The sequence below is a fragment of the Dendrobates tinctorius genome, unplaced genomic scaffold, assembly GCF_039654945.1.
Source record: "Dendrobates tinctorius isolate UK_male_01 unplaced genomic scaffold, ASM3965494v1 ptg000258l, whole genome shotgun sequence".
In the NCBI taxonomy this organism is placed as follows: Eukaryota; Metazoa; Chordata; class Amphibia; order Anura; family Dendrobatidae; genus Dendrobates; species Dendrobates tinctorius.
Window position 1 is genome coordinate 671,644 of NW_027361925.1, and position 24,008 is coordinate 695,651.

Genomic DNA, 24,008 nt, shown 5'->3' on the forward strand with positions numbered 1-24,008 from the left:
TTATACAAAAAAAAAATGCAAATTTTGGTGATATTTTCTATCAGAGCTGACAATTTGTTGTAGCTGTGGCAGGACGAGGACATGATGTTACAGTTTGTCAATTTCATGAATGCTATGCTTATTCCAGATATCTTACTCTAGTCTATCACTGGAGTATGATTTCTGGCGAGGTGCACGCCATTTGTCAGACGCTATAGATTTAAGAAAAGGTGCACACCAATCAATGACGCAATAGCTTCTGACTCCACCATGCCTCCTCATCTAGACCAGCGTGACAATCTTCAGTCATGAGGAATCGCAGCCATAGGTCCTGATTCATTATTTGCATTTTTTAAGTCACTTTTTTCATCTTGCATTCGTTGTGATTTTTTGTGCCAAATCATTTATAATAGCGCACGTCCTTCATGAATTCTGTGCAAAACCAAAAATGCTTTTTCTTTTGTCTTTGACTCATTTTGTGACTTCTTGCCACAAAAAGGGACACTTTTCTACAAATGGCACAATAACTGACGTGAAATCACTCCAGCGGAGACTGCGAGGACATTTTTTTCCAAATTTTGCAACTTTTTAACAAGGTGCTTCTGATGAATCCTTGTGAAAGCTTCTGTAAGGCCACGCTGACGTAGAAATCAGAAAAAGAAACCGCGAAAGACAGGTTTAATTGCAGAGAATATTGTGAATCCCTACATAACATATGCCCACACATCTCCTTACTGTTCCTCTGTATGCCCGGATTTTATATGGCGGCCCAGTTTTCTCTGTTGGAGTCAATATGGCGACTGCATACGACATGTCGCAGTACGGCTCTTGTGTACACAACACCTAAAATGTACTCAAAATTGTCACCAGTTCAATAAAATTTTTGAAAATGTAAGTTATTGGCAATCACCCAGAGAATAAAACAGTACTTTTATGTAGAAAATAATGTCTTTTTAATAGTAATCCCATACTGATTTCATTTTTCCAAACTATAATACATTTAAAGAGAATCTGTCACCTGTTTTTTGCTGCAGCATTTAAAAGCAGCATACTGTAGTGGCAAAGGCTCTGATTCCGATGATGTGTCTGATACTGGGCTACTTGCTGCAGTTTTGATACAATCACAGCTTTTTTTGCTGCAGATCCAGCAGTTCTCTAAATGCTGAGCTCTGTATAACTCCGCTCACACAATTGATTGGTAGGGTACTGTGTACACTGTGCATAGGCAGAAAGCAGTCAATTACTTGTGAACGCGGGGTTATATAGAGCTCATGAATATGAAGGAATACCTGACAGCAAGTTTACTAGTCCTTAGTGATAATCTGCAACACTACAGAAAGCAGGCCAGTAAGTGACACATCACTGGAATCAGGGTCTCTGCCCCTACAATATGCTGCTCTCAGACTAGGCAAAAAAACCTGTTGACAGATTCCCTTGAATTAAATGTTCAGATGACTTATGTAATGTATTTCTGAATCTGAACTCCTGATTCCATCTGCATTTAACGTTGATTTTTTAGCACATGTCAGTAGTGAGTTTGGACTCAGATTTGTCCTCACTGTGCAACTTCTGGTGGTTTCTGAGTTGATCATGTTCAGAGAAAGTCTCTCTGCAGACACTACACACGTACAGGATCTCCCGCGTGTGAATTTTCTGGTGTATGATTAGGTAGGATTTGCGCGTGTACCTCTTACCGCACTCGTTACACACATATGGCCTCTCTCCTGTGTGTATTCTCTTGTGTAACACCAGCTGAAGCTTGCGAGTGAAACCTTTCCCGCATTCAATACACACAAAAGGCTTATCTGCCAAGTGGGTTTTCTGATGACTGGCAAATGTTAGCCGGTTACTGAGGCTTTTTCCACACTGGTTACAGATATAGATTGTGTTCTCGGTATGAAGTTTATGGTGGGCTACAAGGTTGGAGTTACTACTGAAGCTTTTTCCACACTGGGTACATGTGTACGGCTTTTCCCCAGTGTGAATCCTTTGATGGATGATGAAGTGTGACCGATCACTGAAGCATTTTCCACATTCTGGGCAAGAGTACGGCTTGTGTCCCGTGTGGATCCTTTTGTGCAATACAAGGTGTGAGCTCTGGATGAAGTTCTTTCCACACTCTATACATACATATGGCCTCTCTCCAGTATGGATCCTTTGGTGAGTAGCTAAAGTTGAACTTCGAGTGAAGCTTTTCCCACAGTCTGAACATGCATACGGTTTCTCTCCTGTGTGAGTTCTCTGGTGCGTTGCTAGAGTTGAGCTATGAGTGAAACACTTTCCACAGTCTAGGCACATATACTGTCGATGTCCCAACCAAGTTCTGCACCTCATTCTCCGACCCGGTTTCTTAGCATTGCATTTGTACTTTGCAGAAAGAACATCGTCACCTACATATTTCTTAATGCCTATACCCGTGCTGCTGGTGTGAGATGTCCCGTATCTCTCTCCTGGTGGGGATAGTGTACTGTTGCCCATCTCACATTGGCCATGACTTTCTAAGGCATCTAAGATAGTGTTTCCCCATTCATATTCAGGAGGTGGAAAGTTTGTATCAAGCAAAGTCTTTTTGTCAGATTCAGACTTGGAAGTTTGCTCTTCCATAGTTGAAAAACGCTGTAGAATATCAGATCATAAAAGTGCTGGACCTAATGGAAACATAAAGGGTAAAAAAAATTAGGCTAATCCACATTTAAAGGGAATCCAACAGCAGGTTTTTGCTATGTAATCTGAAGACAGAATGAGGTAGGGGTTAATGCACAGATTTCGGCAATGCCTCTCTTGTCGAGCTCCATGGTTTTGTTTGCTTACAATTATTGTTTTAGCAAGAGGAGCTTATCATTGCTGGAACATAGCAGTGCGTGCATGCTAGTGTGACACGCCCCCCTCCTGTGATAGGCACCTCAGTTTCTATGCACATTGTATATAAAGAGCCTGGTGTGGGCGGGGTCAGCTTCCCCAGCTCTGCTTCATTCTAAATCTATGAGCTCTGATTGTGTCAGAATGGCAGCACCCGGTAAACTACGTCATATATTGTTAGATTCAGCTTCTCTTTGCCTGCTCTTAGATCGCAAAAACCTGCTGACAGATTCCCTTTAAGGGGGTTGTTTCAACAGCATAAATTATTACATTTTCAAAGTGTTTGTAAAGCCATGCAACTTTCATGTGATTACTGCTTATTACCTAATTTAACCCTAGTTAAACCATAATAATGCGGCTGGTTAGACCTGCCAATCAGGACCAAAGCGCCTACCCAGCGAGCAGAAAGGTGGGAAGCTCCTGAGTCATAAAGCAGGGATGATTCTGTAACAGATACACAGTAGATCAGTTTATAGTGTGACTCTCTCCAGGTGATTTAGCAGAATGACTTCTCGTGTATTTTTGGACAGGAATTGGCTCTAATTTTCCATTGTCCATGAGCTGGGCGGATACTGGCATCCAGGGCTGGCAATTCTGGCAAATGCCAGAAGGGCCTGTCTGGTAATGGGCCACCTTGTCTGCTATGTTGTTAACAGAATCGGTGTTCTCAAGATCCCCATACTGTTAGGGGTTGTGCCAGAGCATCAAGTCGCTGACTCCGTCACATACCCTAGCAGGCCACGGGAATCATTAGAAATATTGATCATGCAGTAAATCTTGCATTCCTCCATCCAGGGTAATATTCGTAATATATTCCATCTAGTTTTTAGGGATGGGGACAGCATGGGCCTGTATCATTTCAAATGCCAGGGTTGAATTTCAGTTCCAGTTCATACCTGTGTCTGATGTCTGCCATACACTGCACATAGACATGAACAATTCCTTATTTCCCTATCAGTAAACTCCCTACACTCCTATGATGACGCCAATAAGGTGATTGTTATTTAGCTTCCAAGGAGTACGAGAAAAACAATTCAGTAATTGACCAAGTGCAAGGACATTTCCACTCCACAAAAGTCTGTCACTATGGGAGTAATGAAAGATAATGAATATTCTGTAATGTGGATATAACGATATATACAAATATAATAATAATCGTGTACACTGTGTAAGCGGGATGTAAGCTGTGCAATGTAGAGGAACTTTACACCGGTTGGGACGGATACTATGTATCACTTATAGATAATAGGTGTGACGTCTGCCTGCGGTCTGGACTGCAGCCAGACAGCACCCCGAGAAACACTGATACCCTTTACCCCTATACAGGGATCTGGATTTATAGCAGAGCCCAGGAGGCACTGTCCGAATAGGAGCAATGACCAGAGCAGGACGGTCGCCAGAAAGGTGTTCCAATACAGGACACAGAGGCAATGATATCCGAGACTAAACCAGTCAGGCAGCAACGGTACAAAAACAGTAGACAGTAGCAGAGTCAGATTCCAGGCCGAAGCCAGAGTCATAAACCAGGAGAGTCACAGAGGTACAGAATCGTTAGGCAGAAGCAGAGTCAGAGTCCAGGCCGAAGTCAGAGTCATAAACCAGGAGAGTCGCAGAGGTACAGAATCGTTAGGCAGAAGCAGAGTCAGAATCCAGGCCGAAGTCAGAGTCATAAACCAGGAGAGTCGCAGAGGTACAGAATCGTTAGGCAGAAGCAGAGTCAGATTCCAGGCCGAAGCCAGAGTCATAAACCAGGAGAGTCACAGAGGTACAGAATCGTTAGGCAGAAGCAGAGTCAGAATCCAGGCCGAAGTCAGAGTCATAAACCAGGAGAGTCGCAGAGGTACAGAATCGTTAGGCAGAAGCAGAGTCAGAATCCAGGCCGAAGTCAGAGTCATAAACCAGGAGAGTCGCAGAGGTACAGAATCGTTAGGCAGAAGCAGAGTCAGAATCCAGGCCGAAGTCAGAGTCATAAACCAGGAGAGTCGCAGAGGTACAGAATCGTTAGGCAGAAGCAGAGTCAGAATCCAGGCCGAAGTCAGAGTCATAAATCAGGAGGGCAGCAGAGGTACAGAATCGTTAGGCAGAAGCAGAGTCAGAAGTCCAGGCAAAAGTCAGAGTCAGTCAACAGCAATTCACACAGTAACACGCAGGGGAACCAAGAATATATCCGGCGGCTTGCAAGCCCAGTCCAAAGGTATTTGAGGGATCAGGTCATCCCTCACAGGCTCCCGGGCTGATGATGTCATCAGGACCGCCCCCAGGACCAGACCTGATGACGATGCACCAACCCCTTCATGACTGACAGAGGAGCGGAGTCTGTGTCCACTAGACGCCTGCGCAGAAGCCCTTTCACTGTTGCCGCCATTACTCGGGCGCGAGCCACGGCGCCTCCTAGTGGCTGAGGGCGGAACAGCAGGCCCTGAATTCGACGATGACATGTCAGTCCGGCGCCTCCTGGTAGCCGAGGCCTGAACAGCAGGCCCTGAGCCCGAGGGTGGCGTGACAGTCCGTCGCCTCCTGGTGGCTGAGGGCGGAACAGCAGGCCCCGAGTCTGACGGCGACGTGACAGTACCCCCCTCTCCAGGAGGGGCCTCCGGACCCTCAAAACCCGGTTTGTCAGGGTGAAGAAGATGAAATCTCCTAATTAATGCCTTGGCATGGACGTTCCCCGCAGGAACCCAGGACCTTTCTTCTGGGCCGTAGCCCTTCCAGTGTACCAGATACTGTACTGAGCCCCTCACAAGGCGGGAGTCAAGGATACCCTGGACTTCATACTCCAGAGCTCCCCCGACCGAAACAGGAGGAGGAGGGGACTGAACAGGGTGAATGGGAGAACGATAAGGTTTGAGGAGAGACCTGTGGAAAACGTTAGGCAATTTGAATGACTGTGGAAGTTTTAAGCGGAAGGCTACTGGGTTAACCACCTCGATAATTTCGTATGGGCCGATGAACCTGGGACCTAGTTTGGCGGACGGTACCTTAAGCTTGATATTTTTTGTAGAGAGCCAAACCTTGTCGCCAACTCCCAGGTGCGGCCCCTTAGATCGTCGTCTATTTGCAGCCGAAGCCTGTCTAACCTGAGCCCCTTTCAAATTTGAATTAATCTCAGACCAAATCGTTTTTAGCCGATGTATATTTTGCTCAACCCCAGGGAGCTCCGACATCCTGGCCGAAAACGACCCAAAGCGCGGATGTAGTCCAAGGTTACAAAAGAAAGGGGTAGTTTTAATGGAGTCTTGATATCGATTATTGAGGGCGAACTCAGCCAATGGCAGATGTTCCACCCAATCGGTCTGATGTCCTGATGTGACATCGGCGGTCGTGCCCGCCGATGCCCCTTTAGCGGCGGTGCCCGCCGCAGCTTCCTCTCACCTGCGCCCCCCGGTTCGCGCGTTCCTCCGCGCTGCTTGCCGCTCTGCTGCGGGTAACCGCGACGGCCTTAGGCCGCGCACGCGCGTTCCCCCGGCCTCTTCCGTTGGCAGGGGGCGTCGCTAGGGGAGGGTCTGTAGGGCGCACTTCCGGTCTCCGCATATATCAGGCGTCCGCTCTATTCTGAGGGCGCCTGATGATTGTTTGTGACTTGCAGCACCCATCGGCCCTACCTTCTTCTGTGTACCCTGCCTATCCTTGCTGTTCCTTTGTCTGCCCTGTTCCTGGTCCGTGTCTGTCTGCCTGTCTCCTTCCTGTGGTCCTCGCTGTACCTTTCCTGTAGGCTTCCAGCCATTTCCTACTGCCCTCCACCTCGCTACTCCTGTCTGTCTGCCTGTCTCCTTCCTGTGGTCCTCGCTGTACCTTTCCTGTAGGCTTCCAGCCATTTCCTACTGCCCTCCACCTCGCTACTCCTGCTCTGTCTGCCAGTCCTCCGAGTCGTCCCTGCTGGCTCCGGCCGTCGCGGTTCCGCCCCCTGCGGTCCTGCCCCTAACGATCCCTGTACAGGGGTCGGTCTTCACCAGGTGTGCTCGGCCCAGGGGCTCCGGATCCGCGATCCAGAGGGTCCACTCTTGGACGTATTAGCCAGAGGCGTCACAGTATCATCAGGCCATGGATCCCGCCGGTGCCGCAGCCGCCACACAAAAGGAATTGCTTTTCCTTCGTGAAAATCAGAACCGGATAATGTCCTTTATGAAGTCTATGGACACCCGGTTGTCCGCCCTGCAGACCTCTGACCCCGGACACGCTCCTCTCTTAGTCAGCCTTCAACAGGAGCTCGCGCAGCAGCGCGACGCCCAATCCCACATCTTGGGTTACATGGCATCCGTGGATGACCGATTGCTGGCCCTGCAATCCTCTGCTGCCGCTGCAACTTCCTCCCCGGATGTAGCCTCTACTCCGGCTCCCCGTCTGGGTAAACCCCCCAGGTACAGCGGAGATCCCAAGTTATGCCGGGGTTTTTTAAATCAATGCAGGCTACATTTTGAGCTTGCCCCCCTTCAGTACCCTACTGACCGCGCCAAGGTGGCGTTCGTTGTGTCCCATCTTGAGGGTGAGGCCCTGTCCTGGGTGAACCCCTTGTGGGAAAGAGATGACCCCGTAGTGCTAAATTTACAGACCTTCTTAGAAACCTTTCGCAAGGTATTCGATGAACCGGGTCGCTTAGCATCCTCCACTGAGGCCCTTTTTAACCTCCGCCAGGGTTCCCTCACAGTGGGGCAATACGCCATCCGCTTCCGGACCCTCTCTTCTGAGTTAGGGTGGAACAATGAGGCTCTTGTGGGAGCCTTTTGGAGAGGCCTCTCCAGTAAGATCAAGGATGAGCTTGCCGGGCGAGACACCCCCACCACTCTGGAGGACCTTATTTCGCTGGCCACTCGCATAGACCTACGCTTTCAGGAGCGCGCTCGAGAGGCAGTCGGAGAGAGAAGGTCCTTTAGGCTGTATCAGGCTCCTGTCCCCCGTTTCCCTGTATCTCCTGTTAGCGCCGCTCCTGAGCCTATGCAGGTTGATCGTGTCAGACTGTCCGAGCAACGCCGCAGGGAGAGGATGACCAAGGGCCTCTGCCTGTACTGTGGAGGGGCCAACCATTTTGTGCGTTCCTGTCCAGAGAAGCCAGAGAGGTCGGGAAATGCCTCCACCTAGGTCAGGTAAGAGAGGACCCCCTAGGTGATCAAAATTCCTCTCTTCCCCTTACTCTTTCAGCTTTGCTAATTACAGGTCGGGGGCGTGGGTCTGTGGAGGCGTATGTGGACTCGGGTGCTGCCGGTAATTTCATCCGCCAGGAGGAGGTTGACAAACTCCAGATTCCGGTGTTGGTATTGAAGAACCCTCGCGCTAATTCCTCCGTTGATGGTAAACCTTTACCCGGACTCATCACCATGATTACCGTCGAAGTAGATCTTCAAATCGGAGCTCTCCACCTCGAAAAGATAGCCTTTTATGTCCTGCCACAACTAGCCCATGCTGTTCTCCTAGGACTGCCCTGGCTCAGACGGCACGAGCCTGTGATTGACTGGCGCTCTGGGGAAGTTCTCCGTTGGGGGCACTCCTGCCAGGAGCACTGCCTACGGGCTCTCACGCGTCCTCGTCCATGCTTGAAGCCTGCCGACCTCCCGGGCTTACCCGCACCCTATCACACGTTTGCCGACGTGTTCAGCAAGAAGGAGGCGGATTCCTTACCCCCTCATCGCTCCTATGACTGCCCTATCGACCTAGTTCCTGGTGCCACTCCTCCCAGAGGGAGAACTTATCCTTTGTCCCCAGCAGAGACCTCGGCTATGTCGGAATATATACAGGAAAATCTGGCCAAGGGGTTCATCCGGAAGTCCTCGTCCCCTGCGGGCGCAGGTTTCTTCTTCGTCCGGAAGAAAGATGGGTCCCTGCGACCCTGTATTGACTACCGGGGCCTGAACAACATCACGGTTAAAAACCGGTACCCGCTCCCGCTGATTCCTGAACTCTTCGACCGGCTGAGGGGGGCCAGAATCTTCACGAAGTTGGATCTGCGGGGAGCTTACAACTTAATCCGAATCCGAGCGGGGGACGAGTGGAAGACGGCCTTCAATACCCGGGACGGCCATTATGAATACTTGGTCATGCCGTTCGGTCTCTGCAATGCTCCAGCGGTGTTTCAGGAATTCGTAAATGAGGTGTTCCGAGACCTACTCTATTCCTGCGTGGTGGTGTATTTGGACGATATCCTCGTTTTCTCGACCGACCTCTCCTCCCATCGGAGAAGTGTACGCATGGTCCTGCAGCGCCTTCGAGAAAATCGTCTTTACGCCAAGATCGAGAAGTGCCTCTTCGAGCAAACAGCGTTACCCTTCTTGGGGTATATCATCACGGATTCCGGTCTTAAGATGGATCCGGACAAGCTGTCCGCGGTACTCCAGTGGCCTCGTCCGGTTGGCATAAAGGCCATCCAGCGTTTCCTCGGCTTCGCTAATTATTACCGGCAGTTTATACCCCACTTCTCTACAGTCACCAAGCCCATTACGGTCCTGACCCGTAAGGGGACGAAGCCTAACGTCTGGCCCTCTGAAGCCGAGGACGCCTTTCTTGCCCTGAAACGCTCGTTTGCTTCTGCTCCGATTTTACACCGTCCAGTGGCCAGTAGGCCCTTCATTCTGGAGGTTGATGCCTCCTCCACTGGAGCTGGGGCAGTTCTCTCCCAACAGGCTCCATCTGGACGTCTTGTCCCCTGCGGGTTCTTCTCCAAATCCTTTTCTCCGGCGGAGTGCAACTACTCCATTGGGGACCGGGAATTATTGGCCATTAAAATGGCGCTGGAGGAATGGCGATATCTGCTCGAGGGGGCAGTGCACCCCTTTACTATCTTCACGGACCACAAGAACCTGGCCTACCTGCAATCTGCCCAGAGTCTCAACTCCAGACAAGCCAGGTGGGCTCTGTATTTTTCCCGTTTTGAGTTTAAGCTCCACTTCCGGCCCGGCAGTAAGAACATCAAAGCCGATGCGCTTTCCAGGTCTTTGCAGCCTCCGGAGAGGGAGGAGGATCCATCATATATCATCGAGCCGGCTAAGGTTATCTCCGTGGCCCCCGTGAGTTTCTCTAACCCTCCGCCTGGCAAGACCTTCGTCCCTCCAAACAAACGCCTGGAAGTACTGCGCTGGGGACATTCTTCCAAGGTTGCTGGGCACGTTGGGATTAAGAAGACTCTTTTGCTTCTTTCCTGGTATTACTGGTGGTCCTCTCTCCACCAGGATGCAAAGGACTTTGTAGCCTCCTGCAGGTCTTGTGCTCAGAACAAGGTTCCAAGGACTCTCCCCTCCGGCCTCCTTCATCCGTTGCCTGTCCCAGAGGCTCCTTGGCAGCAAATCGCCATGGATTTCGTGACTGATCTGCCTCGCTCGGCTGGGTGTACTACCATCTTAGTCGTCGCTGACCGCTTTTCCAAGATGGCCCACTTTATTCCCTTGGTCGGACTGCCATCTGCCCCAAAGTTGGCCGAAATCTTTATCCACCACGTGTTCAGGCTACATGGTCTCCCTCTGCGAATCGTGACCGATCGAGGGGTCCAGTTTACTTCCCGATTCTGGAGGGCCCTCTGTCGGCTCCTGGGCACGTCTCTCGACTTCTCTTCGGCGTATCATCCTCAAACCAACGGCCAAGTGGAACGGATTAACCAAATTCTGACCACCTACCTACGCCACTTTTCTAACGCCCATCAGGATAATTGGGTCTCTCTTCTACCTTGGGCGGAATTCGCTCATAATAATCATTCCAGCGAATCAACGTCCAAGACACCGTTCTTTGTGGTAACTGGGCTAAATCCTGGGGTTCCATTGCCCTTTTCCGCATCGTCTGGAGTTCCTGCAGCAGACACTCTCGCCAAGGAGTTTTCGCAAATTTGGAAGGAGACCAGAGAGGCGCTCGAGCTAGCCAACGTCCGAATTAAGAAACACGCGGACAAAAGACGAAGGGATCTACCCCCGTACCAGCCCGGGGACAAAGTCTGGCTTTCTACCAAACATATCCGCCTGAAAGTCCCTGCTTACAAATTAAGTCCTCGGTACATCGGGCCTTTTGAAGTACTTGGGCGCATTAACAAGGTAGCCTACAAATTGAGGTTGCCGGCGTCACTCCGGGTCCCTAACGCCTTCCATATCTCGCTCCTTAAACCTGTGGTCTTGAATCGGTTCCAACCAACCTCCATGTCCCCTCCCTCGCCAATTTGTTCTGACAATGTCTTTGAAGTAAAGGACATCCTGGCTATGAAAAGGGTCAAAGGTAAGACTCTTTTTCTTATCGACTGGAAGGGTTTTGGCCCAGAGGAGAGGTCCTGGGAGCACCGAGAGAATGTCGATGCCCCCCTTATCATGAAAAGATTTCTAACCAACCTCAGAAGGAGAGGGCATATGGGAGGGGGTACTGTGACATCGGCGGTCGTGCCCGCCGATGCCCCTTTAGCGGCGGTGCCCGCCGCAGCTTCCTCTCACCTGCGCCCCCCGGTTCGCGCGTTCCTCCGCGCTGCTTGCCGCTCTGCTGCGGGTAACCGCGACGGCCTTAGGCCGCGCACGCGCGTTCCCCCGGCCTCTTCCGTTGGCAGGGGGCGTCGCTAGGGGAGGGTCTGTAGGGCGCACTTCCGGTCTCCGCATATATCAGGCGTCCGCTCTATTCTGAGGGCGCCTGATGATTGTTTGTGACTTGCAGCACCCATCGGCCCTACCTTCTTCTGTGTACCCTGCCTATCCTTGCTGTTCCTTTGTCTGCCCTGTTCCTGGTCCGTGTCTGTCTGCCTGTCTCCTTCCTGTGGTCCTCGCTGTACCTTTCCTGTAGGCTTCCAGCCATTTCCTACTGCCCTCCACCTCGCTACTCCTGTCTGTCTGCCTGTCTCCTTCCTGTGGTCCTCGCTGTACCTTTCCTGTAGGCTTCCAGCCATTTCCTACTGCCCTCCACCTCGCTACTCCTGCTCTGTCTGCCAGTCCTCCGAGTCGTCCCTGCTGGCTCCGGCCGTCGCGGTTCCGCCCCCTGCGGTCCTGCCCCTAACGATCCCTGTACAGGGGTCGGTCTTCACCAGGTGTGCTCGGCCCAGGGGCTCCGGATCCGCGATCCAGAGGGTCCACTCTTGGACGTATTAGCCAGAGGCGTCACACCTGACACATAACAGCGGAGGTATTGTTCCAGAGCTTGGTTAGTACGCTCAGTTTGACCATTAGTTTCGGGATGGTATGCCGAAGAGAAGGACAACTCCACACCAATGCGTCTACAGAATGCCCTCCAGAACTTCGAGACAAACTGGGTACCCCTGTCGGACACAATATTTGCCGGAACGCCGTGCAGACGTACAATGTGCAGGATAAACAACTTACTTAAAGTCTCAGAGTTAGGCAACCCAGACAGGGGAATAAAATGGCCCTGCTTGCTGAACCTGTCTACCACCACCCAGATACAAGTTTTCCCATCGGATGGCGGCAGGTCTGTAATGAAATCCATGGAGATGTGGGTCCATGGACTCTCAGGGGTGGGCAAGGACTGAAGCCAGCCGGCAGGGCGACTATGGAGGGACTTGGCGCGGGCACAGACTTCACACGCTGAAACATAGTCCTTACAGTCCTTGACCACCGTCGGCCACCAAAAGTTCCTAGTTACCAACCTGGTGGTATTATTGAGACCCGGATGGCCTGCCAGGACAGAGTCGTGCGATTCTTTTAGAACCTGCAGACGAAGGTTAGCCGGAACGAACAATTTTTTGGGGGGCGTAGTGTCAGGAACTTGCTCTGAAGTCCTACGGATCTCCTCCAGAAGGTCCAAAGACTCTGCCGACACGACGATTCCATTAGCCAATATTGGGACTGGTTCACAGTCCTCGGTCTGTGTGGGGCAGAAACTGCGAGAGAGGGCATCTGCCCTCACATTTTTAGTCCCGGGGCGGAAGGTGATTATAAAATCAAACCTGGAGAAAAACAAGGCCCACCTAGCCTGCCTGGGATTTAGTCTTTTAGCTGACTCTAGGTAGGTTAGGTTTTTGTGGTCTGTAATAACAGTGACCTTGTGTTTGGCACCTTCGAGGAAGTGGCGCCATTCCTCGAAGGCCCATTTGATCGCCAGTAATTCCCGATTACCGACGTCATAGTTTCTCTCCGTGGCAGAGAATTTGCGGGAGAAAAACGCACATGGGCGAAGCTGAGTGAGGGATGCAGTGCCTTGCGAGAGCACTGCTCCCACTCCGACTTCGGAGGCATCTACTTCAACAATAAAGGGGTGGTCCAAGTTTGGTTGAATCAACACCGGGTTGGCCACGAAGCACTCCTTTAGTGTAGAAAAAGCTCGGGTTGCCTCAGGATTCCAATTAGTCACGTCCGCCCCTTTTCGGGTAAGGTCCGTGAGTGGCTTGGCAATCTCAGAGAAACCCCTGATAAACTTGCGCTAATAATTCGCAAATCCCAAAAACCGCTGTTGCGCTTTCAGCGATTTGGGTTGCACCCAATCCTTAATGGGTTGAATCTTGGCAGGGTCCATGCGAAACCCCTTGCCTGAGACCATGTATCCTAAGAACTGTACCTCTTCAGCAAAAAAAACACATTTTTCTAATTTCGCAAACAAAGAGTTTTTTCGCAGTCTCTGCAATACCGAATGGACGTGTTGAGCATGTGTCACAGGGTCAGCCGAATAAATCAAAATGTCATCCAGATACACGACGACATACACCCCACAAATGTCCCTGAAAATGTCATTGACAAAGTGTTGAAATACGGCAGGTGCGTTACTGAGTCCGAACGGCATTACAAGGTACTCAAAGTGACCAAGAGGTGTATTAAAGGCCGTTTTCCATTCGTCACCGCTTCTTATGCGGACCAGATTATATGCCCCCCGGAGGTCAAGTTTAGTAAACCAGCGGGCTCCCAGTAGCTGATTAAACAGATCAGGAATGAGTGGGAGCGAGTACTGATTTTTTACAGTAATTGCGTTCAGCTCACGATAATCGATGCATGGTCTGAGTCCACCATCTTTTTTTTCTACAAAGAAAAACCCAGCCCCTACAGGTGAGGTGGAAGGTCTAATAAAGCCTTTACGTAGGCTGTCTGCTATGTAGTCATTCATGGCTACACGCTCCGGACCCGAGAGGTTGAATATTCTCCCCTTAGGGAGACGGGCACCAGGGACCAAGTCTATAGGACAGTCGTACTCTCTATGAGGAGGTAGTTTCTCAGACTCCACTATGGAGAAGACGTCTTCATAATCTCCGAATGCATATGGAATGGAGGGGTTTTTAATTTTAACTTGGTTCACTGACAGTGACATACAGTGATTCTGACACCGTGGACTCCAGCGCACGATATCACCTATGCGCCAGTCAATAACTGGATTATGCTGGTGCAACCATGGCATGCCTAACACAACTGGATCTGATAAATTGTGTATAACAAAAAATGACATTTGTTCGTTATGTAATGTCCCCACTGACATAGAAATTTCGGCAGTAATGAATTCCACGCCTCCCTGGTCTATAGATGTACCATTAATTGTAATAGTCTGAATAGGCGCTTTAAGCCTTAGCAGAGGTACACCCAGACTCTTAGCAAATAAAAAATCCATAAGGTTGCCAGCAGCACCACAATCCACATAAGCCTTCACACACAGACGTTTCTTAGCAAAAGAAAGGGAAACAGGTAACAACAGTTTGGCCGCTTTTGCGGGCAATACCTGACCCCCAGCGCTGTCCAGGGGGCGATGCTCCAGGAATATGGATTTCCAACAGCCAGCATTTTCTTTGAAGCTTCCAGGCTGCAGCATGCTTGAGCCTGAGAGTGACCTTCCAGGCTGTGCAATGTAACAGGTGTTTGGGCCAAGAATCAGCTCAGTCAGGAGGAAGAAAAAAAAAAAGGTAAGGAAAACTGCTTTTATATGTGTTAAGTATAGACACAAGAGCAGTTTTATTTTTTTGGGCCGGATATAATGTGACGTCTGCCTGCGGTCTGGACTGCAGCCAGACAGCACCCCGAGAAACACTGATACCCTTTACCCCTATACAGGGATCTGGATTTATAGCAGAGCCCAGGAGGCACTGTCTGAATAGGAGCAATGACCAGAGCAGGACGGTCGCCAGAAAGGTGTTCCAATACAGGACACAGAGGCAATGATATCCGAGACTAAACCAGTCAGGCAGCAACGGTACAAAAACAGTAGACAGTAGCAGAGTCAGTTTCCAGGCAGAAGCCAGAGTCATAAACCAGGAGAGTCGCAGAGGTACAGAATCGTTAGGCAGAAGCAGAGTCAGAATCCAGGCCGAAGTCAGAGTCATAAACCAGGAGAGTCGCAGAGGTACAGAATCGTTAGGCAGAAGCAGAGTCATAAACCAGGAGGGCAGCAGAGGTACAGAATCGTTAGGCAGAAGCAGAGTCAGAAGTCCAGGCAAAAGTCAGAGTCAGTCAACAGCAATTCACACAGTAACACGCAGGGGAACCAAGAATATATCCGGCGGCTTGCAAGCCCAGTCCAAAGGTATTTGAGGGATCAGGTCATCCCTCACAGGCTCCCGGGCTGATGATGTCATCAGGACCGCCCCCAGGACCAGACCTGATGACGATGCACCAACCCCTTCATGACTGACAGAGGAGCGGAGTCTGTGTCCACTAGACGCCTGCGCAGAAGCCCTTTCACTGTTGCCACCATTACTCGGGCGCGAGCCACGGCGCCTCCTAGTGGCTGAGGGCGGAACAGCAGGCCCTGAATTCGACGATGACATGTCAGTCCGGCGCCTCCTGGTAGCCGAGGCCTGAACAGCAGGCCCTGAGCCCGAGGGCGGCGTGACAGTCCGTCGCCTCCTAGTGGCTGAGGGCGGAACAGCAGGCCCCGAGTCTGACGGCGACGTGACAATAGGTGTCGGGAGCGGGATAATAAACGGGCGTGCTGGACAAGGTGCAGACACCTGCCAACAATCTCTAGATTATTCTCCATGTTGGCCCAAGCAGGGCCGGTTTTAGACAAAGTGGGGCCCTAGGCAAAAGTTTAAAGTGGGGCCCCAAATGCTAACATTGTAAAATCAGACATTTAGGTTACATTACATGAGCAGGATGTAGGTGGCAGAGGGGCCTGTGCTGGCACTGTGGCCCCCATATTCAGGGGCCTTATATCAGCCAACGGGTCTACCACTATTAGCATTGCGCAGGAGCGTTGCTAGAGTCAGAAAAGATTGGGGGGCCCAAGACAAAGAGTTGTCCCCCAACCCCCTCTTATTTTTTTTTTAATACTGCAGATAGCACAGCAGGGCTCCCAACTGTCCAGGATCCAGTGGGACAGTCTCGATTTTGACACTCCCACCTGCTATCCCGGCCGGGTTTGTAGTTTTCCCTCACTGCGAATCAGCCACCACGCCCACCTGTCATTTCAGAAGGGACTGTGCACCGATCGCTATACAATTCCCTCTCCAGAACACTCCAGAACAGAAGCCCTCCCGGCTCACGTGACCAGTCACATGACTGTGACTTCATCCTATGTAACACCAGAGAGAGCAGTAATAACTCTCTGAGAACAGATAATGTAGTAGATGTCACCTGCAGTCCTATGTAACACCACAGAGTCTTACTCTGAAATGCTATGGCTATGTTCACACGCATTTTTTTCAGTAGCCAAAACCTGTTCTATTGGCAGTAAAAATGTTGATTTCAAAACACCTGTTTTTCAGCTTGTTTTCTGGTGTTCTTTACACTTTTTTCAGCTTTTTTAAAGTGAGGATGTTTGCTTTGTCTACAGTATGTTTAAGGCCATGTTCACATGTTGAGTATTCGGTCAGTATTTCACATCTGTATGTGCAAGTCAAAACCAGGAGGGTGAGAAATCGAGAAGTGGTGCCGTGTTTCTACTATACTTTTCCTCTGATTGTTCCACTGCTGTTTCTGCATTACAAATCCTGATGTGAAATTCTGACAAAATACTGAATGTGTAAATGACACTTAATAGTTTAATTCACCAAAACCACTTAAAAAATTGCAGCGAAAAATGCCATTGCAATAGCTGCAGCTTTCTTTCTTATATTCTTTCATTGCTTTCTACAGGTGAAAACACACTGAAAGAAGTGACAAGCTGCAGATTTAAAAAGCGCTACAGTTCTGAAATTCAGTCAGAAAAAAAACAAGCGCATGCAGGAGATTTCAGAAATCTCATATGTTTTGCTGGCGCTTTAAAAAGCAGCTTTTGGCCACGTTCATATGCAGAATTTCGGCAGCTTTTTCGTCTGCAAATAAGAAGTTTACAGCATTTTATAGCACAAGCAAAGACTGAGATTTTCAGAGATCTCCTGCACACCCTTTTATTTTCTCCTGACTGAATTTCACAGCTGCAGCGTGTCACTTCTTTCAGCAATTTTTTTCACCCGTAGAAAGCAATGAAAAAGTTTTAGAAAAGCTGTAAATGTCGCAACCTTATTTTTCGCTGTGTTTTTGGTGAATAAAACTAACTTTATTAAACATGTACTGTAGACAAAATGAATACTATACGAAAAAAACCAGCAAAAGCTGTAAGGGTCTGTGTGTCCACGGTCAGTAAACTCTGGATGCTGCGTACATCCGTAGCGTCCAACCCGCAGCGGCCAGATGTTAGTGGAGGGGATGAACACATGTGGAATCACCTGCGTAAGATGGCAGCACTTTAGACGGCGCACAGGTCCGCTGCGTCCAAAGTGCTGCCATTTCCGGATCGTCTGCACATACCCTAAAAAATGAGCTTTTTGAAAGCAGTGTTTTTACTGCCAAGAGAGCAGGCTTTGGCTGCAAAAAAAAAAAATGCACCAAAAATACTGATTCCTATGCACACCTGTACTATATATATATATATATATGTATGGTTTACCTTTATTAGTTCACATGGGAATTCATTTATTTCTATATCATAAATCCCCTGATTCAGCAGACAATATCCCTGTCTTGTGTCATCCAGACAGTAGTGACAGGAGGTCGCCCTGTCACATTACAAGCAGTGATTAGTGACTGTGGTCAGAGCTGATGCTGATCGCTGCTGTATGTGGCTGTGAATCCTGATCCTACAGCAATCAGCACAGAGCTCCGGACCACAGTGAGGAAATCACTGCACTCTGACCTGTTATTGCTGCTCTTACCAGGTTCTGCGGCTTCACTTAGGCATATCCATTCTCAGGACAGTGCTAGGAGCAGCCATGATCTGGACTCAGGAGACATACAGAGCTGCAAGCATCTTCCTGGCTGTCACTGTGCTGTAATTGGACCCTCCCCCTCACTCTCAACTTTTAAACTGACTGCAGGGAGAAAGAGACAGGGGGGCTCAAGGGGCTTTGTGAGAGACACTCCAAGACTTCAGAGCAATGGACAGCATTATTCACTGCTGTACACCCTCTGGGCACTTGATAAATGGGCTGCAGATGCAGGGGGCCCCCTTTGTAGGTGGGGGCCCCAGGCATCTGCCTCATCTGCCTGGTCCAAACGCTGCTGGCCCTCCAGCACAACGCTTGGCTTTCTCTGCCCTCCAGCACCATGCTCGGCTGGTCTTCAGCATTGCCAAGAGCAATAAATGGAGCGAAGGAGCGCATGCCCGATCTCAGCTCCATCCAGAAAACTCCCGTTCTACCGGTTGGAGCCTCAGCCATTGGGACCTTATTCCCTATTCCATGGAAACTTTGACACTTGTTACAACTCTTTTAGGGTAGAAGAATGAAGGAGAAAACTATACGTTTTGGACTACATCTATGTTACACCTGTTCAGGTGATAATGCCTTTCCCTATCCCAGCATCATGGGCCGTGAACTTAGCGCTCTTTGCCATTCAACAGTCACCGATTGCAAAAAAAATTACAGCAGCGACCAGGAACACAAAGAAATCTGCACAATCTCATCTGCATATCTTACAAATGCGCATTAATACAAGCAGGGAGTGGTAGAAGGAACAGGTGGACTAAACAACTTAATTGGCAGCTTCCATGTTGGCTAATGTTTAATTGTTTTTATGCATGTGACACCCAGCTAATCCAAGACATAGCAATACAGTAATAGTGAACGTGACTTCACAACAAGGAAATAAAGGTAATGGGTGTATAACTGATTGAATGTTATGTTAGGGACTTTTTGTGTTTGCATTATTTATATTCCATGTGTATGTCAAGCTTATCTCAGTAAATATTGGGACACCTACTACAGGAGCTTTAAATGGCAACATATTCTAACTCCAAAGTCGTTAAGGCCTCATTCACACGTCAGTATTTTTGCATCAGTGTTTGTATGCCAAAACCAGGACTATCTCCAAAACAGAGAACAGGTGTCAATCTTTCAATTATAGTTTCTCTCTGTAAGTTCCACTCCTGGCTTTGACATACAAACACTGATGGAGAAATACTGATGTGTGAATGAGGCCTAATATGGAGTTGGACACCACTACTTCTAAAAGCTTCCACTCTTCTGGAAAGCTTTTCTATAACTCTGTGGGAGTTTTTGTCCATTCATCTAGGAGAACATTGGTAAAGTCATTGTTAGGAACGTAACACACACTCACTCATGGGTAATTGAAAAAGGAAAGAGGTAGGTCTACTACAGGGAGAAGCAGCATCCACACCCATCTAGTCCCTGTACAGACTAGAAAGACCCTAGCGCACAATTCAAAACCACCACCTCAGACGTGGCTCCCTAAGGCTATGTGTGCACGGTGAGTATTTGCTTGCAGAAATTTCTGCAAGGTTTCTACATCTCTTAGCAGGAAAAACACTGCGGAAAAAAGTTGCGTTTTTGTATGCTTTTTTTTAGTTAAATAAAGATATTTTAAAAAAGTTTTGTGATGTAATTTCTTAGTCCAACATCTCTTTTTTCATGCTGATGCAGTAGTGGGGCTTGGTGTGACTGCTCTCAAAGACAGCCGGAGATACATTGACAGGAGGTAATCGCTCCCGCAGTGTATCACTGAGCTGCTGTGAGAGTTCACCAGAGTTCATCAGATGATCAGCTTCGGTGATCTCCCTTACGGCACCACGCCGGCCGTCAGGTAGAGCAGTCATAGCTTCCGATGTGACTGTTCTACATACATGTGAGATTGCCGTGGGACACTTGGGATTGCATGGACTACAGCGGAAAGGTGAGTATATGTGAGTTGGAATTCACCGCAGGGAAATTCTCCTTATGATCTTGCCTCTGCACCGTGCGACTTTCTCACGGTGCTAGCGAGGATCTCACCAAGGTCATCGCAGTTCAGCCCGTCTGGGAATGGAACCTCAGTGACCGGAGGTAACCTCATTACGTCACCATCGGTCACTGATGCCTGCACTCCCAGCAGCTCATTCACCAATGATTCTGAGCCTGGAACGGTCGCATCTGAACACCATCCAGGTTGAAAACTATTTATCCCCTAGACATGGATTACGGCGTGGGACAGAATGACCGACAGCCGACAGGTGAGGAATATTGTTATTTTTTATTTTTGATTTATTACAGGAGAACAAGGGCTTCAGTGGAATAGGCGTTTGGTGAGTATAACAGTGTTTGTTATTTTTACATAAAAATGGAAAACTGTTTAGTTTTATTTCTAATAAAGTACTTTATTCTGTCTGTGTCTTTATTTACCATGTAACTATAAGATTAGTAATGGAGAGCTGTCTTATAGCTGTGGGCTTGATGTCACCTGACAATACAAATATGAACACAAATATGAACCCTACTTGCCACCGTTACAGGGCAAGTGGGAAGAGCCAGGCAATGCGCCAGAATTGACGCATCTAATAGGGCAGCTGTGGGCTGCTATTTTTAGGGTATGGGGGCCAATATCCATGGCCCCTTACCAGCCCGAGAATACCAGCCCCCAGCTGTCTGCTTTAGCAATGCTGATTGTCAAAAATGGGGAGGTCCCCCCTGTATACCTCCAATCACAGCTGAGTGGTCACACTGTCTTTTGACAGCGTGAGAATCGTGGCTCTCTGAACAACAGGGATGGTTTAACCGCCGATCAGAAGTGGTGTTTACCACGCTGTCATGCATATGACAGTGTGTCAAATACTCTATTGTCGGGGCCCCCCATTCAAGTGAATGCGATTTGGGTCAGCTCTGCTGGATGACAGGCTGTATGGACGCATCATGCAGCCTGCCATCTAGATGTAGTGGAGCTGACTATGAGGTCACATCTTGCTGTCCTTGACTTTTCTGCAGCACATACGCTGCAAGAAAAGTCAACCTGCGTATTTTCAGCATTTTTTCACTGTCCATTCAAGTCAAAGGGTGAAAACCGCTGAAAGAAGTGACATGCTCTATGTCAAAAAAATGCTGCAAAATGCAAAACCCTGATGACAAAGAAAACAATGTGTGTGCATGAGATGTCTGAAATCTCTTAGGCTTTGCTGGTACTGAACAAGCAGCTGAAAATTAGCATAAAAAACAGTAAAAACACCCAGTCCCAGTATGAACTTACCCTAAGGATTCCATCGCGTTTTTGGTCCTTTTCCACAGGTAAAAAACCCCCTGCGAAAATGCATCAAAAACACACAGTGTGCTCATGGCCTAAAGAACCATTGGAGGGTTTCTCATACTTCCTGAGGAACCAGAGGGGAGGCCGAAACACACTGCCAGCAAGAGGAGATGAAAATGTGCAGGAAGATACAAACCCAGGGTAAGAAAATAAAATATGTTCATATTGGGTAGAGAGGGAAAGTTATTAAGAACCAAAAGTAAACCTAGGAAGGAAAACAGTCTCACTGCAGCAAATTCAACTGGTGTTTACCATGCAAGATAAACCCCTTACCTCAAAGGCTGGAACTCCTAAACCCAAGTTCATCTAGAGGTATAGCCAGCGAAGAAGTGCCGTGAAGGGTGAACATATAAAAACCAACCCAGACTGTGATAGGGCAGACCAAAACAGGACAACGAAAAATATGTGGAAAGTAGCAAACCACGAAGGGGGGACAATTGGAACCATCAGAACTTGGACAGGGAACAAAAGGCAAAAAGTCAGCAGACAGAGCAACCGACCACGTGGCAACAGGTTAGCGGATCGAATCCCCAAACAGAACCATGACAGTCATACTGACATTGGAAGAGAGGGTCTGGTTTGCAATCTACTTTCTAGTCCATTGTGAAAAGCAAAAGATAATGGGGTACAGTTAATCAAATGTCTAACATGGAAACCATAACCTAAAACTCAACTTTATTGAAATTATTAAGACTAATCCACAGACATATTTATCAGAACCTGCAACCAGCTGGTCCAGTATCTGACTAAGTGGTGGATTAAGCCCTAATTAGGCCCTATTATACCCTAACAGCAGAGATTGGCACCCTATCTTGAGCGCAAAGTGGCGTCCCCACTCAACGTCGGCTCAACCTGAATGCAGCCTAAATTGCCCTAGCTGCATATCAAGATATGGAAGACATACAGTCAATAACCAAACAGTCTGCCACGGTGATTAGAAAGGAGAACAAGGTGTAAAAAAGTATATTGAATGGTGACCCAGAGGAAATGTGTCCATATAATGGTGATCTATTGATTAGAACCAACCAGACAATGAAAATAGCCCCCTTAGGAGCCCAAAATTAACCACTCAAAGTACACACCACAAAATCTGAAATCCAGATTTTAAAAAAACTAAGGCTAGTTTCACATTAGCGTTTACGGCCGCAGCGTCGGGCTGCGCATGGCCGCCGCTAAGCCCCGTCCCTGCCGCGCCTCCGCCGGTAGCTCCGCCTACAGAAGCATGACGCTGCATGCGTCCTGCGTCCCCTATCTTTAGCACTGGGGACGCAGGCCGTACGCAGTATGCGTTTGGCGGCGCATGTGCCCTTTTGACGCTGCGCCGAGCACACCAAATTGCAACCTGTTGCGCTTGGCGCTGGTCGGCGCAGCGTCAAAAGGACGCATGCTCCGCCAAATGCATACTGCATACGGCCTGCGTCCCCAGTGCTAAAGATAGGGGACACAGGACGCATGCAGCGTCATGCGTCCGTAGGCAGAGCTACCGCCGGAGGCGCGGCAGTGGGCGGGGCTTAGCGGCGGCCATGCGCAGCCCGACGCTGCGGCCGTAAACGCTAACGTGAAACTAGCCTAAGTGTGTACAATAAGTAGGGGAAGGGACTGGTGGGGTAAGCTTAAGCTAATTCACCCTCCACTTTCCCTAATTGCGTGTCCCTACCTGGCTGCAGAGGTTGGCACCCTAGTTAGTACGCCAATGGCGTCCCTGCTTACCGCTCACCAATTCTCCAAATCCAAGAGTGACATGGGAAAGAATCAATATAGGAGGGGGAGAGGAGAATGGTGTGTTTCACTCAGGCTTCTTGGTGAAGAAAGTGGGTAAAGAAGACCCAAGTCACAAAAATGAATTTATTGGTGCATTATAATGGCAGATAAAGTGCTACTGTGCTTTATGTAAACCAGAGATGTCATACAGACATTAATGATTTTAAATACACAATATCCGTGGCAAAACAGACCAAAGCAGGCAAATTCACTCAATGGAAATTAATTAAAGCAATATTAATGCCCTTACAACACTGTTTGCCCAGATTAGGTTTACCCCAAGAGACCGTGGACCAATTGCACTATGCCCAAAATAGCACCATTTTAAAAGTAAAAAAAAATTCTTATCCTTGATCTGAAGACCAAAGAAATGCCTCAATGTGTTTCCCTTCCATGGTGTAAGTTCATCAGGAGGCAAATGGAAAAACCAGTGTAAAAAGGATGAGACATCCGGCACAGTATGACATCCTGGTTGCAGGTGTAAACTAACCTAGGCATTGGGGGTTTTATATATCCCGTTTCTCCCATCAGAGGATTGTGGGTAGAAGGGGAGGGAGGGGAGCCAGGGGAGTGTGTTGGTCAGCAAACTCTAGCCCCTTCGAGACCCAGCCTGTTTTCACCTTTCAGGCCCAGTCAATTCTGACCACTGTCCCTTTAAGAGGTAATAACTCTGGATTGCTTGAACGGATCCCACTGATTCTGAGAATTTTTCTCATGACATATTGTACTTTATGACAGCAGTAAAATTTATTCAATAAGACTTGCTTGTTTTGTGAAAAAAAGGGAAATTTGGCGAAAATTTTGAAAATTTTGTAAATTTAACTTTTAATTTTTATGCCCTTAAATCCTTAAATTAAAAAGAGTCATATCACATAAAATAGTTAATAACTAACATTTCCCACATGTCTACTTTACATCAGCACCATTTTGGGACCAAAATTTTCTTTTGTTAGGAAGTTAAAAGTGTTAAAAGTTGACCAGTGATTTCTCATTTTTTCAATACATTTTACAAAACCAATTTTTTTTAGAGACCACATCACATTT

At 48.6% G+C, this 24,008-nt stretch overlaps 1 protein-coding gene across 4 annotated transcripts in view; it reads right to left on the bottom strand.

The window, feature by feature from the left end:
• Positions 1 to 642: 642 nt before the first annotated feature.
• The window catches only part of LOC141069310 (uncharacterized), a 29,093-nt gene continuing 5,727 nt past the window's right edge, over positions 643 to 24,008 (bottom strand). For 3 of the 4 annotated variants that reach the window (XM_073558760.1, XM_073558762.1, XM_073558761.1), the window contains exon 2: positions 643 to 2,627. In XM_073558760.1, coding sequence (XP_073414861.1) covers positions 1,495 to 2,583 — 1,089 coding nt within the window. In that variant the 5' untranslated portion in view covers positions 2,584 to 2,627 and the 3' untranslated portion in view covers positions 643 to 1,494. Of the gene's footprint in view, positions 2,628 to 17,848; positions 17,872 to 24,008 lie in introns of those variants that run through there. The other variant, XM_073558763.1, reaches the window with a different exon arrangement.